The 17256-nt window shown below is 44.3% G+C and overlaps 1 protein-coding gene across 3 annotated transcripts in view; it reads left to right on the plus strand.

The window, feature by feature from the left end:
• The window catches only part of RPS6KC1 (ribosomal protein S6 kinase C1), a 139858-nt gene that overhangs the window by 32068 nt on the left and 90534 nt on the right, over nt 1-17256 (plus strand). For all 3 annotated transcript variants that reach the window (XR_013231231.1, XR_013231232.1, XM_077338974.1), the window contains 4 exons: nt 1799-1914; nt 4834-4927; nt 7185-7241; nt 9425-9787. Coding sequence is in view for 1 of the 3 variants with exons in the window: in XM_077338974.1 (XP_077195089.1) it covers nt 1799-1914; nt 4834-4927; nt 7185-7241; nt 9425-9787 (630 nt within the window). In the remaining 2 variants the exon portion in view is untranslated. The remainder of the gene's footprint in view (nt 1-1798; nt 1915-4833; nt 4928-7184; nt 7242-9424; nt 9788-17256) is intronic.

The following is a 17256-nucleotide window of genomic DNA, read 5'->3' on the forward strand; positions in this document are numbered from 1 at the left end:
TTTAAAGCTCTCCTGATGAATCTCCCCAGGTTCCTGCCAAACACATTCTTCCCCAGCTTCGATAAGTGCAGTCCATCAGATGCTAGTAGGCCTTCCTCAAGAAAGCCTATCCCATGGTCCCAGAAACCAAATCTCTCCTGCCGGCACCAACTACGCAGCCAGTGATTCACCTCCATTATCTTCCTCTCCCGACGCATTCCTCTTCCCTTGACAGACAAGATTGAAGAGAATACCACTTGTGCCCCCATTTGCTTGAGCTTCCTCCCCAGATCTTGATAGTCTTTTTTAATAGGAGTGATGGTATTCAGGGACATGTCATTTGTTCCCACATGGACCATCACAAATGGACCATCATGTACTCTGAGAGGAAGGGTACAATATAAAAGTAATGTTTTCTTGTGTATGTATTCACATGCTTTCCTCAAATTGTGAACCTGTGAGCACAACACACTATGGTTGAACAAAATCCAATGCAAAAACAGTTGGCATGAGCAGTGAGGCTAGTAATCTGCTTGCGGGGTCAAGGAGTACCTACTCCCCTTGGGTGAGGAATTAGCTATGGTAAGACACTACGTTGTGAGTTTCTGGTAGCAATTACTATGGTATTCTGCTTTATGCCTTGTGAAAATCTGACTCTTGTTCAACTAGATAAACATTTTGTTCAGATTCTTTTCTGCTAAGTTTATTCCCCAAGTCAAAGCTGGGGCATAGTTTAGAATTTTTCACGGAACAGAAGGCATTGGAATGAGAAGACTGCTCACAAACTGTCTTTGAGGCTGGGGGGAGATTCCTGGTCCCTGTGTGGCTGTTTAAATGAGGTATGTAAGAGTAAATAGTAAGCTAGGCGTTGTTTCCCACAGGATGGCAAAGCGAGTCTTTGAAATTCAGTTTTTGGTAAAACTTTAGGAGGATACTGTGGTAGGCACTTGGGACTTCTTCAGGTAATTGCAACTACCTGCACTGCTGGACTTGACGTGAACATGAAGATGTTGCTGGACTTTACCCCTTCAGAACATTCTGGAGGAGGTGATTCTGAGTATTTCTCACACATAAAATAAATTATTGGCTCATGTAATATCAGCAATGTGCAGGCAGTCCACCCCCCCAGCTTGGATGATGATGATAATAATAATATATTTATTTTTAACTGCCCTTCCAAAGTTGCTCAGGGCGGGTAACAACAATAAATATTCAATACGTAGTAATCAGTCTGTCACTTGAAGTGGGACCTGGACTACATGTTTCTGCAGATGTAAATTTGGGCCGAGATTTCCCTTTGCATGCTTGAACAAAAGCAGAGCATCCAAAAAGGGTGATTGTTACACAAACGGGGGAAAAAGTATTTTTTTTTGTATGGAGGACTTTTTCATGTCATAAATGGAGAAGCTGACTTCAGTATTAACAGAGTGGCTGGCGCTCAGCTCTTTGCAGAGTTAGCTGAGCGCAACATGGACATTACAAACGTGACAAGAAGCCTTATTTCATTTCAGTTTTTGCATTGATGGACATATGCTCATGTCCCTTGGCTAATTAGGAGCATTGCCTCCCCTCCCCTTCAAGACATGATGGAGTCTTGGATTCTTCTTGCGCCTGCCAGATTGCATTGGTTGAAACGACCACAGAAAACAAGACTCTGGGGACAGTTGCGAGTGGGAAGTGTGAAGCATGTTGCTGTCTCCTGAAGCGGTTGCTCAAGTTAATATATGCAGCGATGTTCTCCTCATTAGGATTTTATTTTTTGGTGCAAGAAAAATCAGGGCTCGATTATTTCTCAAAACGTTTCTCTTCTTCCTTTCAGGGCGATTTGATGAAAGCGTGATAGAAGAAAGAAGGCAATGCGCAGAAGATTTGCTGCAGTTCTCTGCCAATCTCCCAGCGCTCTATAATAGCAAGCAGCTTGAAGATTTCTTTAAGGTTAATACTTCCAAGCTCCTTTCTCATCTCTTAAACACTCTCACTTGGCAGGACGAGTTTGCTTGTTTTGATTTCCACTGCTCTAGGAGTCTGCAAACGGTTGGCAAAAACTTTTTGGGGAAAAAGCAGCCTTTTCTCTTTTCATCAGCAAACCGTTATGACTTGCCCTAGGCTATCAATCCATATCTGAAGAAGTGAGCTATGACTCATGAAGTAAATGCTTGTCAGTCTTTAGGGGTTTTTTTGGGGGGGGGGTTATTTTGCTACAGTGGAATGACAGGCTGCCTCTTTGCAATTATTAATCTCTTGGCTTCTGTCTGAAAAGTGATTGCTAATGATCAGCATGTCAGAGGTAACTGGGTACTCAAAGACCTCTAGACCACCTCCCAACTACAATTATGCATTTCTGTGCCTTGTAACCTGGCACTGATCTGGGGAAATGCATACCATGTTAAACAGGCAGAGTGTGGTGCAGAACTTCTCCATATTAATGGAAGGATTTAGTAAAAGGACATGGGGTTGGAGGACAATGATGTTCCATTCATCATAAAATTGGGACGAGTGTCACTGTCAGCAAAGATGTGGAGAAATCCTTAGGGTGGCTCCATACCTTACATTGCAAATTGTGTGTGTTACGTTCTTCTCACAGTGGAAAACTTTATTGGCCTCTGTAGAAGGACTGTGCTAATCTAGCCACCAGGTATGTCAGTGGAAACCTCTCATATTTCGTTGTGAGCCTATGGCTCTATCGTGGAACTGCTTTTGAGATATGAATCTTTCACTGTAGTTTTCTGTAGTTTTCTTTAATTACTCAGAAGCACCCACTACTCTTGAGTGTCATTTCCTTCCCAGGAGCAATGTTTCAAAGTCTTCTAACTTTGGCAAGGTACATTAAATAGCACCTTCTTGAGCACAATGATGATAATGCCATCAGGATTAATTGCACTTCACAGAATCCATGTAGACAGGTGAGGAACTTACAATAAATCATTGAAAGAGGAAGGGAAGCCAAGAGGGCAGGAAGACAGAGGCGGTAATTAAGAGGTAAGAATATAGGTGCATTCCAGTTCCTCATCCTTAGGCTTAGTTTCCGCAGGAAAGACTCCATGGAGAAGCTGGATTTTCAGAAAGGGAGAAAAGTGGCATTGCGTTTCAATATCAGGGATGGCAAGAGGAAAGGGGCAGGTTTGTCTGAAGGTCTAGGAGATTTCAGACAGCTGAATGTGGTGGATCTGAAGGACCAAACATGGAGAGATAACTAGTGGGTATGGAGGGTGGAAGTAATGAAATGTTTTGTAGTTAAGGATGAGAGGTTTGTGTTTGGTATGGGAGGAGAGAGCAATCCAGGGTATGGATTTAAGGAGTCGCATAATAATGGCAAAGTAATTGATTCTGGTAAACTAAACATACTGCACCTTGAGGGTTCAAGAAACCCTGCAGGGTTGCATAGATGGGCCAAAGAAATGAAGGGGGGATGGTACAACAGCAGAAGAGCAAAGAGGAAGAAATCGCAGCAGGTAAGGTGGGAGATGGCTCGAGTTTTCATTAACATTAACTGTAACATAAAAAGTAGAACATTTGTTCCTAGGTAACTTTATGACCATAACCACACAGAATAGGTGTATCTGAATCTGAGGGAGTTCGGGAAGTCCAATACATGTTGTCACTGACCTCAACCGAATGCCTGTTGGAAGAGCTTCATTTTGCAGGCCCTGTAGAACTGTGTTAGCTCCAACGGGGCCTGGATCTCTTCTGGGAGCTCATTCCACCAGGCGGGGGCCAGAATGGAGAATGACCTGGCCCTGGTTGAGGCCAAATGTGCTCCCTTGGGGCCAGGGATCACCAGCCAGTTGGAATTGGTGGAGTGTAGTACTTTTTGAGGGGCATAGACAGAGAGGCGGTCTCTCAGGTATGCTGGGCCCAAACTGCATATAGCATTAAAGGTAATTACTAAAACTTTAAGCTTGATCTGGGATTCAACTGGTAACTATTGCAGCTGTTGGAGCACAAGCCAGATGTGGGCCCTCCAAGGTGTTCCTGTGAGAACCCTGGCCACTGCATTCTGGACCAGCTGTAGTTTCCAGACCAGGGATAAAAGCAGGCCTGCGTAGTGCGAGTTGCAGAAATCCAATCTAGAGGTGACCTTTGCATGGATCACTGTGGCTAGGTGTTCCGGGGCCAAGTAGGGCACTAGTAGTTTGGCTTGGCGCAGGTATAAATAATCTTATGTAGACTGCAGTATGTAAAATTATATTTAAGTTGTGACCTTATTTATCCATCCTGTGCCTTGAGTAACACCCTGCAGATTTACATTATAATGGCTTGCATTATAAACTATTAGGATATGTAGATGCAAAATATCTAATGTTAAAAAATGCAGCATTGTATTACTTCAGTTAGCTTTGAACTAGGAGAGTCTAAAACCTTAAATTGTGCTAGCTGAGTGTGAATCGCTTAGTCACATTGACTGTTTATGCACTGGGAACTTCACTATCCCAGCTCCTGTGCAGGAGCAAAAATTGGGGGCAGATGAGGAGCCTCCTGTTCCCCTATAAACATTTTCAGTTTTTGTTGTGATGTTTGGCGGTAGGGATGAGCACAAACGGGCTTGCAAGCCAAAATTCGGCATGAATTTGGGACAGTTTGACCGTTTATGCACTGGGAACTTCAGTGCCCCAGCTCCCATGCAGGAGCACAAATTGGAGGCGGATGAGGTGCCCCAGGCCAAGTATTCCTCCGTGTGGATGCAAGAAGAGGTATGACAACCTGCCACGACTAAAACTCCAGCCTGCAGCCTGGCATGAAACCTCCAGTGCATAAACAGTCATTATGTGGCTTCCCCCCCATCACTGAGATTTAAAAATTGCAATAAATCATAATAACCATGAGAGATGTACTGATTAGTTTCTCTCTCTGAAGGATGGAGAGGTGCACGATGGGTCTGAATTGATTGGACCTGCAGAACCCCCATGGGATTCCTTGACTGACAGTGTGTCTGTCTGCAGTTCTGAAGGTTCGTTTCTGCCTTGATATTCTTGTAATCTGCATCATTGAGGAATGGAGTTGAAATTCCAAATGTTTCTTATTTTTTATCCCCTCTAGATGGCAGCATTAGCATTTCGGCTGGCCAAGGCAAGCGCATAAACTTTCCCCCAATCCTTTATTACTGTGGCACATCAAGCGCTTCAGATCCTTTTGTTGTTCCTGAATATGGGATGAAGGCTGTTATGTGAATCCTTTCAGTGTTCTTTCACAGCTCTTTGTTTCAGACCTGGAGTTTGATAGATGCACATGCTAATTTGTATAGAGGGATGTGTTTCTTTAGTAAAATGTTTTTTCCTTAAGCTCATATTTCAAGAGTCACCTTAGTTGAGGCTTCCAGATTAGAAAATTCTCTTGTCACAGCAAGGCTTTAGAGCAGACTTTCTCAACCAAGATTTCATGAAACCCCTGGGTTTCTTGATGGCCCTAGAAGGGTTTCTTGAAAGGGTCGGAGTTAATTATATATATATATATATATATATATATATATATATATATATATATATATATATATATATATATATATATATATATTACAATTTGTTGAACATTATTGGGTGATATGACCATATATGGTTGTTGACCTTCCCTCTCTCCCTCCCAAAATGGCCAGTGATGGGCCTGGGGGGAGTGGGAACGGGAGGGGCCCCAGATGGGCATGTCCACAGCTATGTTTCCCAACCATATTCTGCACCATCATGCCACTTCTGGGGTTTCTCAAATCCTGAAAAATAATTCAGGGGTTTCTCAATAATAAAAAAGTTGATAAAGGCTGCTTTGGAGTCATGGGGGAAAGTCTATTTCATAATACTGGTGGAGGAGAACAGTTCTGTCAGCTTTCTCAGCCTCACCCACCCCACTGGCTGTCTGTGGCAGGGAGGGGAAGGGAGGGCTATTTTAAGCTGCTTTTAGACTCCTTCAGATAGTAAAAAGCAAGGTATAAAAAAGCAAGGTTTCTTCCTCCTCTTCTTCCTCCTTCTCCCCAGCCTGCGCCCAGTATGACTTCCAGGCCTATGCCTAAGCTGCCTGCAGACCTGTCTCCCAGGGTGCAGTGGCATGTCACTTCTGGACCCAGTTTGGAGCCCTGGCCTGTGTTGTTGGGATAGCTGCCACTAGGTCCTGTATGGAGCCCTGGGCTGTGTAGCTGCTGCTGCTGTGCCCAGTGAGGCTTCCTGATACCACTGCCACCAAAGGGAAGTGCTTTCTATGCCCTTGCACAGAGTCCACTACTGTACTTCCTAGGAGATTTAACTGTGCCCCCTGTGTATTCTTCTTGATTTTCAGATGTTCCTGCACATTTAAAGGGACCCCCAAGTGTGCAGAAAGATCTGTTTAGTTTCCATGTGGCCTTGATCCACCGATTTAGCGATCTGCAGATCATGGCCATAGGTGGCTAAATAGGTAAAGGTAAAGGTATCCCCCATGCAAGCACCGGGTCATGTCTGACCCTTGGGGTGACGCCCTCTAGCATTTTCATGGCAGACTCAATACAGGGTGGTTTGCCAGTGCCTTCCCCAGTCATTACCGTTTACCTCCCAGCAAGCTGGGTACTCATTTTACCGACCTCGGAAGGATGGAAGGCTGAGTCAACCTAGGTAAAGGTAAAGGTATCCCCTGTGCAAGCACCGAGTCATGTCTGACCCTTGGGGTGACGCCCTCTAGCGTTTTCATGGCAGACTCAATACGGGGTGGTTTGCCAGTGCCTTCCCCAGTCATGACCGTTTACCCCCCAGCAAGCTGGGTACTCATTTTACCGACCTCGGAAGGATGGAAGGCTGAGTCAACCTTGAGCCGGCTGCTGGGATTGAACTCCTAGCCTTATGGGCAAAGCTTTCAGACAGCTGCCTTTACCACTCTGCGCCACAAGAGGCTCAAAGAGTCAACCTAATAGTATATAAAAACAATGATAGTGGAAAGTGCTGTCTACTCAAGCTGACCTCTAGCAACTCTGTAAAGTTTTCAAAGTAAGAGTCATTCAGAAGTGGCTTCCAATGTCATGCTCCTGGAATCCATGTCATGCTCCTGGAATCCCATCCAAATAGTAGGCGGAACAGACCCTACTTAGGCTCCAAGATCTGTGGAGCCCGAACTAGCCTGGCGTATCCAGGCCAGGGCTATATACAATACAGTAATGGGACTGTCTTTGTTTTGATTTTACTTGGTGATAATTTGTATTGTGCTTTCAAAAAAGATAACTATATATTTTCTTTTTCTCTTTTTAAAAAAAGCTCGCAAAGATGTCAGCGGCATTGATGACATAACACTTAGCCATTCCGAATGTGGAGGTAAGAATGATTTATCATTAATTTGGCAGTGCTTGAATATTCCTTTCCTTCCAACTTGAATCTCAATTCCTGCATGTTCCTTGTCTATGGTGAGTGGAAAGCTTGAGTTGCAGTTTGTACACAAGAATTCTTTTGAATGTAAGCACAGACGCAGAACCAGTCTTGGAACTGGCAGGAGCATGAATAAAAGGGGTGTTAGTTTCAGGCAGGTGCCAGTCCATGAAATCTTAGCATTGCAAGGATTAGTCTAGGGGGTTCCCAAAGTGTGCCCCCCCAGGGGCACTGGAAGGATCCAGGGAGCATTGAGGAACTTAAGGGCAGTAGGGGGGCAGCAGTCAAACTCTTCCTGCTGCAGCTGCATTTTCCTAGTGAGGGATGTTACAAGGTGGCTTGCATTGTTTGCCTCTGGGTAATAGTGACCCTGGACTTCTTTGGTGGCCCCCCATCCCAGTGCTGACCAGGGCCAACCTTGCTTAGCATCCTGAAGAAAAAGACAGCTGGATGGGTTCATATTCCTGCTCCTTCCCCTCCTTAGACTCTGTCCTTCCCAGGCTCCACCCCAGATCTCCAGGAATTTCTTAACCCACAATTGGCAGACCTTCCCCAAATGTCTCCAGCTTTGGGAGGCTTGAAAAACCTTCTCCTACTTGCTTCTGGCCATGGGATTTTCCATTGCTTCTCTCTCTCTCTCTCTCTCTCTCTCTCTCTCTCTCTCTCTCTCTCTCCCCCCCCCCCCATCTTTTTCCCCTAACGAGAGACCTAACACCAAAAAAAATGTGTGTGTTTGTGTATGGGTATGGGTGGGGCACTAGGGATGTGGCCTGGGAGCCAAGGGGGTGGCAGCCCGAAAAAGTTTGGGAACCCATGAATTAGACCATCAGTGAGAGCCAATTTAGTAAGCAGTGTTTTGAAGAACTCTTGATGTGGCTGTAGATGTTGAGCAAGCTGATGAGTGATGGTGTGGCAGGTTGCTAATCTTGTTATTATCTTAATTTAATAATGATAAAAGAGGTCCCTCTTTTAAAACGCAATGTCTCCTGTGGTGCCAGGAACATAAAAGAGCTGGGGTTTTTTAGAGCTGTTGCTTTGTAGTTTGGATACTCTAGTGGTCATTTCTCTTGTATTTCTAGAATAAAAATAATAATTTGCATATAGATCTCAGTGATTTTTGGTGAGCACGTCAGCTCAGTGATTTTGAGGAGATTTTAATTATAATTTCCAAAATAGCTGAAACCTCTTGGAGCATTAATAATGGGAATATGGGAATGGGGTATTTTTTAAATTAATTTATTTTATTAGTTAGAATATTTGTACGCTGCCTTTCCCGCCTAACATAGTTCTTCAAGACAGCTTAACAAAGGCAGTGAACAATTAAAGCCAAACAATCACTAGTTACCTCTCATGGCCTCATCATATATATGTGAGTGTAAAGTGCCATCAAGTAGCAGCCAACATATGGCACCCCCAGAGGATTTTTAAGGCAAGTGATGTTCAGAAGTTGCTTGCCATTGCCTGCCTTTGCTTAGCAGCCCTGGACTTCCTCAGTGGTCTCCCATCCAAATACCAACCAAGGCTGACTCTGGTTTGCTTCTGAGATCTGATAAGACCAAGCTAACCTGGATCATCCATGCCAAGGCTCACCATTTATAACCCAGGTTAATTATCTGTCAATCACTTGTCTAAAAGAACTGCTTTATATCTTTTCTGGAAGAAGGCTAATGAAGGAGCCTCCCACGCATCCTCAGGGATGGCATTCCACACAGCTACAGCCTGGCCCCCAGCAGTGGGGACCTGTACAACTGTGAGCTGGGGAAACCAGAGCTGGGGAAAATCTGGTGTGTTTCATGGGCTCATAATGGAAGAGGTGGTCCTTTGGGTAGAGTCACTCTGTGAAGGAGGTCGGTGATTCACTCCTGCATTATAGAAGTGGGACTGGAAAAAGAGTGACTTGCTTAAAACCCTGCAGCGAGCTTATGGCAGAGACAAGATCTGAACTGGTTCACATCTTGGCCACATGGTACTTTAGTTCTTGAAATGAAAGGTGGCCTACTTAATTGGCCTGTACTTCAGATAAGCACAACTGCTGAGATGCTTTAGTTATAATTTACGCTGCTTTGGGGGAGCAGGTTGGACCTGCTGATCTACCGGATATTTTCTGAGGCCATCTTTCTGTTGCGTTGCAGGTTTCTCAAGCGACAGTGACCTGATCTCTTTGACTGTTGATGTGGACTCTCTTGCTGAGTTGGATGATGGAATGGCATCTAATCAGAATTCTCCCAGTAGATCTTTTGCCCTCAGCTTTGCTGCTGAACCTCCTGCACAAGCCTCTGCTGCTTCGGATCACGAGTGGAGCAAACCCGATGGCGAGAGGGAGAGCCGTGGCCTGTTTACTGGGAGCTTAAAGGCCAAACTTGGCCGGCGAGACTACCTGGAGAAAGCTGGGGAGCTGATAAAATTGGCTTTGAAGAAGGAGGAAGAAGAAGATTATGAGGCAGCTTATGGCTTTTATAGGAAAGGGGTTGATCTGCTCTTGGAAGGAGTTCAAGGTAGGTTTAATTACGGCTAAATCCCAAATTTGTTCTCAATTAACTCAAGCACTTATATTGAGAACTGTAAGCAACTTAGGGGAGTGTTCAGTGTCTCTCCCCCCCCCCCCCCATGTGCAAAGACCTGCCCATTCCTCTACTGAAATTCCCCTTGGTAATGAAAACAGAATATTCTTTGTGATTCAGGGGCCCTGAGCAGAAGACCAGGAAGGAGCCCCAGAATCACAGCCATGCCTCCCCCGTGCCTGGGTCACCCAGGATCAAGCAACATGTGTGGGCAGCCTGAGCCCTCAAGGAGGTGGGTGCACATATGCAGCTGGCCAGCTAGCTGCTGCACATTCCCCTCAGGCATGTGACGTGGCTGCTGAGGCGACTGGTTGCTGCCAGAGTCCCTGAGGGGGTGAAGAGGTGCCTGTGCCAGCCATCTGCTGCTCCAGCTATGGAAGGGATGGGTGGGTAAAGGCTGGTTGCAAATTTCTTCCTCCTTGGTGGGCATGGATGTTGAGGGCCCACCCATCCCAGGTTAGCTGCCCTGGCTCTGCCATGGCCAAGACCACCCCTCCATGCATAGCTAATTCTCCATAACTGGACTTGTGCTGTGGTAGAGGAGCTTAGAGAAATTCTGGTATTTAGATGTTTGGTGCTCTGTTCCTTCATACAAAATCCAACTTAGCATCCTCAGCTTCTTTGATTAATGGCTCCCTATAAGTTTAGGTATGTCTTCAATTTAATTCTAGTTTAAGAGCACCCACAGATGACTGTGTTTGACACAGGGGAGGAAACACCACTAAACTACATAAAAGAAACCCTTCAGGGCTGAACTAAGGATTTATCTGATTCTGTCTCTTGCAGTGGCCAGGGAGATGAGCTGTGCCCTGCTACGTTTGTCTCTAGCACCTGATACTCAGAGGGATCCTGGCTGTCTACATGGAGGCTCTGTTTAGCTGCCATAGCCAATAACTGTCAGTGGCACTAATTATTGACGTTGTTGTGAAGTTACTATGGCAATGTGATTCCCTAAGGGTGCATATCGATACCCACATGTAGAACCGGAGTTCCCGTAGCACCTCCTGGCTACCTATCAGACATTTATACTGGCCTGTGAATTCAGTGCCTGGTCAATAGCCTGTTTTGCCCCTACTCCACGTTTTAAGGAAACTTTCTTCTACAGTGTTTACAGTTATGTAATAGATTTCTTCCGTTAAATATGCTTTCATCCCCTCCTTTTAAAAATGGTTCTCTTGTTATGCTATGGAAAACTGGTTTGGGGAGATTTGGGACTGAAGGGCAAGTAAGAGTGGGCTGCTGCCCTCTCAATTTAAATGCTGCACAGCAGGTTTTGCAACAAAGAGTTTGAGCCACAGGAGAAATATCTACACCCAATCAAAAAGAGGGCAGGTGCTTATGAAGGACTGTCCTATGAAGGACTGTCTGGAGCTGCTTCAGTGGCATGTCCAAGGGAAGTTCCTGCTCCAGCCCTCATCAAAACCTAGGTCTGTGCCCTCTTGATGTTGCTCTGAGCCCTCATAAAAATGCCCCAAGATGGAGTCGCCACAGTTTGGAGAACCCCTTTTCTCATCACATTTGCTGAACCTTACAACTCTTCTACTAGCTTCTCAGGAGTTGGGACCCTGTCAAAACTTGTTTTATTGCAACCTTAAACCTATGGGACTTGAGGACTAAATGCAATATATGTGCACAAGATCCTGGGCTGCAGATTTTATGAATGAACAGAACACTACAGTTGGAGTATACGAAATGCAGCATCAGTGCAAGGGGAATTTCACTGTACATGTTGTATAAAAATATAAATATTCAACTTGCATTAATAGTAATTAGGATCTTCCCCCCATGTTCTAGATGAGTCCCATGAGTCTTCAGATGTAATAATCCATGACATTTCCAGTGTGCTTCTTTCAGGAGAAAAATGTCTTCCAACTTCTTCTATATTCTTGTCCCCTTCCTTTCCACCCCCTCTCTAAAGGTGGGTAAGAACATCCTCTTTCTCCTTATTCTGCTACTTTACATCTTTTACCTGGGGCAGAATGGAATAATATTCAAGAGTTGATAACTTTAAAATGAGTGGTCCAGTTTGCAATGAATGCGAAGTGCTGATACTCATTCCCACCACTTGGTGGCACCAAGGAAGTAGGTTTTGAGGTGCTTCCAAATCAATTGGGATCTAGAGAAGCAAAAGAAACATTCCCTGATTTGTGTCTTTGCTCTAAACAAATTCTGATATTTTCCCATAACGTGCTTTGTTTTCTAGGCTTGCTGGGCAAAACTCTTTCCCCTCCATTAGTATCCTCCTTCTGTTCCAGTGCTGATACCTGTGAATGTTAATTGACCTAGTAGTAATATCCTCAAGGAAAACACCAAGTTTTATAGCTCTCAGGAGGGCCAATTTTCATGTTCTCTTGGAAGAACCTCCTGATGGTGATGTGTGCAGTGAAGCGTAGGGGTAGGAGGATGCATTAGAAAGGGCACATTCTCAGTGACTCTTTGCAGTTGGAACTACTGCTTGACTTACCACCTCCTCCAGTAGGGTATACATGTGGTTCATTTGGTATTGTATTTTTCGTCACACTGACACCATGTAATTTAGCTTTAAAATTACATACCCCAGTGTCTGATCATTTCTTGATAGCTTGAAGAGCATCTTCCTCTTACGGCAACTGCAGGTTGTTGAAAGGACTGTGTGAGCATGCTGGAGGCTGGCTTCCTCTCTACCGGTTGTTGCGGGATAGGTGCTGCCGGCCCCTTGATCTTTATAGGGTGAGATTCAGAACAAGAGAAACAAACATGAGATCCATAGCTTTGTTTGTACATCTTTGGATCCTGTCCACACTTATCTCAGTGATCTATTTACTGGATATAAAAATATTTATAGGTGCCTTATATCCACTTAATTTTGAGAAACATTGGTAAGTACTAGTTTTAGGAGGCCTGTACTAGAGCAGCTAGATTTGGATCTAGTTGCACCTTAGAGACCTACAAGATTTTAGGGGTGTAAGCTTTGGGGAGTCAAAGTTCCCTTCCTCAGATTGGTAGTACTTGTATGTTGCATATTAATATCCATGTGTATAAGCATTGCCATTTTAAAAATAGAACAATAGAACAATAATGCCATATGATGCAGTAGAATATTTTTTTCTAAAGCAACATCCTCTAAACCAGCGGTTCTCAACCTTCCTAATGCCGCGATCCTTTAATACAGTTCCTCATGTTTTGGTTACCCTCAACCATAAAATTATGCAAGTGTTCTTTCACAGAAATTAAACCGAAACTGACCAATAGCATGAAGATCCATTGTTCACAATTGTATATAAATTGGTTATAAATTGGTGGGCGCCTTCAGGAGGACCGTTTAGAGCAGGGGCGCTCCCCCCCCCATGCTGCTTACCCTGCCACGACCCCTGTGAAAGGGTCGTTTGACCCCCCCAAAGGGGTCCCAACCTCCAGGTTGAGAACCACTGCTCTAAACACTGCAGTCCTAAGCAGAGCAGAATAGGCAAAAGTGTTTCGAGCTGCACTGTAAATTCTTTAGTGCAGGGTACTTTGACTGTGGTGTTTCAGCTTTCTGCCTTCAAGGCCTTTTTTTCTGTTGGGGTTTGTCTTCCAACAAAACCCCAGCCCAGCACGTTACAGAGGAGCGTTGGCCAAGATTGGTTGGTCTTGTTGTTGTGTTGTCTGAACTGCAAGCACTCCCAAGAATATACTGAACGGTTCAGCCCTGGTTGGGAATCCCGAGTGTACACAATTCTTCCTTCTCCCATTTGGGCTGAGGAAAAGTGATTGGCCTAGGGTCAAGCTTCATATCAGAACTGGTTTTGAACTTGCTTCTCCTTGTTTCCAGTCTGATACTCAAAGCGCTACTCTGCAGTGGCGCTTTGTAGCCACAATCCACATGGCATTCATGAAGGCCCTGAAAACACATTGTCCAGGAAGAGCGCCAATTTTTCCCAGGTAGAAAGTGCTTTCAGTGGAAAATGCAGTATTTTTCATTAACAGTAGAGCCATCTGGGCAAAAATGCATTGTTTGTGTGCCATGATATGGGAAATGAATACACCCTGATTCGAAAAAAGCATCTCCATCATATAGACACAGTACCTGTCACTGGAAACAAACTTGTGGTGGCTTTTGATCTTTTAGAGTGTAAGCTGAATCTTTTAGATTGTAAACAATCTCCAAACAAAAGAAACAAACTGAAAACAAGCAAACAAAACCCATGTCTGTTTCTTTTGATTCAGTGTTCTTTCCAAAGCTTTGGGGTGCCAAGCAATATTGATCATCATGCCAGATACTGAAGATGGTTAGATCTTCCCATGCATAGTACAATCTCTTGTGGCTCAAGAATTACCCGTGGTTATTGGAGAATGTGAAATCCTTCATGAGACTTTGTTTTGCTGGACTCTTGTTGCTCTTTGAATAGCATGTTTCCTGCTCACAAGTCTTTCCAAGAAAACTGATCTGCTTATCCCTTCACATGCCAGAAAGGGGTCACATGCCAGCCTCTGATTTGGAGGTTTAGAATCTGCTGTCTGATGGCTGCCCAGGGCACCAGAACAAGAAACATTTTGGGCCAGATCTTCTTCTTTGTGTGGAATCCAAGTAAAAGAGCAGTGTCCAGTGGTGTAACTGGAAAGCAAATGAAAATTTGCCTTAATGTGCTGATTGACCCAATGGAATTAAATTAAAAAAAAAACCTGCTCAAGCTTCAAGGCACAGAACAGGCAATGGCCTTCATACTTTTAATTTTTGAAAAATGCAAATCTAAAAGAATTAGAATCACACAGAGAGACCACAAAGGGCCATCCTGTCCACCCCCCCCCTTCTCAGGGACTTAAAAATCATACCCTCCTGACAGATGCTCATCCAGTCTCCTAAAAAACTTCCAACAAAGGAGACTCCACTACCCGTCGAGGCAGCATAGTCCAGCCATGAACAGCCCTCATTTTCAGCAATTACTTTCCATTATTACAGTGGAACCTTCTTTCCCATAATTTGACCTCATTGCTCCTAGTCCTTGGGCTATTATGCATGTACAGGTTTTCACCAGTCAGTACACTGACCCTTTTAAATCACCATGTTTTAAAACAGTAAAGTTTATGCATATGCTCTGATACCATGTTTTCTTTTTTGCATGCAATTATGGATTTGAAAGACTTAAGATGCCAGATCCTTAAGTTGCAGGGCACTTCCAGTGCTGTGCTGCAATGTCATCTGATCACCACTCTGGCGTATGCTGCTGACTTCATGTGAATTGTAGTTCACGGACAGAGACCTCAACAAGAAATTTCTGTGGGGGTACAAAGCCTTTGGAATTCCAGTACTACAGCCCTTCCCCTTCAGAGGCATGCTGTTCCTCATAGAGAGTGGATTGAAATGCCTCTGAGGAGATTAATAAATTAATTTCTGCTGGTGGAAGGGTCTGTGCCAAACAAGGGGCGCCTCAAGCTCCCATTGGTGAACAAGGAACTAGGGGCTATCACTTGACCCATTGGTGTCCGGGGACACAGGAGAGGAAACCAAAACCACACTAACGTTTATGTATGCGAAAACAGGTGTTTTTTGGCACCATCGTAAAAGAAAAGTCATAGTAAATCTAGTTTCAAATACTGTGTGAAAACCATGCAGAAAAGGTGCACTTGCTGCTATCAAGGGGTAGGACAAAGCAGAACCAAAAATACTACTGTGGGTTTTTAGTGGTGAAACTATTACTACATGCAGAATAAACAAAGACACCCTTTTTACAGACTTTTAGTAGGGTATCTTGCCATGCATAATGACCCCTTGTCTCTAAAGCCGCAGTAACCAAGTCAGCCCCCTCTTCAACATGTCTACCTTTTACATAGTTAAACACAACTATCACACAGCTATCACATCACCCGCATCCCCCCGGTCTCCTGTTCTCCAAGCTACACATACCCAATTCTCTCAACCTTTCCATGGAAGGCCTGGATTCAGACCCCCTCAACCACCCTACTTGCATGATAGCTTTTTAAAACTGTCTTTTTACAAAGAACCTGCACAGACAGATTTCTTCTCATTCTGTACCACACATGTAAGAGCATCAGAATGTACTTCTATTCAGACCGAGACCCATGTGGCATTGCTTGCAGATTTTGGGAAGACCCAGGTGCTTGTCTTATGCAGAAGGAACTTATGTTACTTTGGGATGCCTCTCCCTTGCTGTAGGATACTGGATGTATAGATTGTGCTTCTGGCTTTGGTTCCTACCACTCTTCTCTACTTGCATGAGATACACAGCAGCATCAGGAAAGTCTCTCTTGCCTGTTAGAAATGTTTTTCTGGAGCTAAACCTGTTACTTTAGCACTGCAGATGAAGCTGCAAAAGTTACTAGCTGACAATTTTGTATGAGCTTGCTTGGCCTTGTACACTTACATTGATTTGCTTGGCCTCGTACACTTACAAAAATATGGTGAGCAACCAACTTCTGTAAAGCTTTTCTTTTCCCCTTTTGTCACCTAGAAGTGATTATAATCATCAAAGGCAACCAGGTAAGTAGCTGCTCTTTACAACATCTGATTGATTTATGAGTGACACTTTCATCCCCTGTCTTTCAAGGAATTAGAGAGGCATTTTAGACCCAAATTATGTCACTACCCTTGTACTTTCTTGCCTGCTCTCCCTCCTGGCCAATAAAAGGGGGGGGGGGGAGGAAATATTAACATAGGGGATTGGATGCAGTTAGCTTTTCCTTTGGAAATATAGGTGAAATCCCTTTTGACCACCATAAATGCGATGCTGAGATTCAAAGAACCTGTGTGGGCAACAGCTGTATTCAGTAGTGGAATTATTTATTATTTAAATTTCTAGGCCATCCCTCTTGAGCATGTCATCTTGGAGTGGCATACAACATTATGAGAAAATACATCGTAATAAAATCAATAAAACATATAAGTAGTTTAAAATTACTAATTTACTAAATGTTAATGTTAAGTGCCTATAGAGTTTTTGCCATAACGGAAATGTAGGAGAAGGTCCCACCCGGCTGGGGAAGCCCATGAGATATTATGATCTTCCGGGCACACTGGCCTCAACCATATGCCTTGCAGAAGAGCTGTGTCTTGCAGGCCCTGCAGAACAGTGCTAGCTCCATTAGGGTCCTGATGTTCTCCGGAAGCTCATTCCACCAAGTGGGAGCCAGGCCCAAAAAAGCCCTGGGCCTGATTGAGGACAGTTGCACTTTTTTGCAGCCGGGGATAACCACTTTGTTGGCCATAGCCGACCACAGCATTTCCAGGGGGATGTATTTAGACAGGCAGTCCCTTAGATATGCAGGTCCTGGACCATGAATGGTCTTGAATGTTAGCACTAAAACATTGAACCAAATTTGGAACTCTACTGGGAGTCAATGTTGTTGCTGCAGGAGTAGTCTTATGTGTGAGGACTTCTGCAATGGCATTTTGGACCAGTTGTAATTTCCAAATTAGGTCCAAGGGT

This window comes from Paroedura picta, chromosome 1 (genome assembly GCF_049243985.1).
Source record: "Paroedura picta isolate Pp20150507F chromosome 1, Ppicta_v3.0, whole genome shotgun sequence".
NCBI classification, from domain to species: domain Eukaryota; kingdom Metazoa; phylum Chordata; class Lepidosauria; order Squamata; family Gekkonidae; genus Paroedura; species Paroedura picta.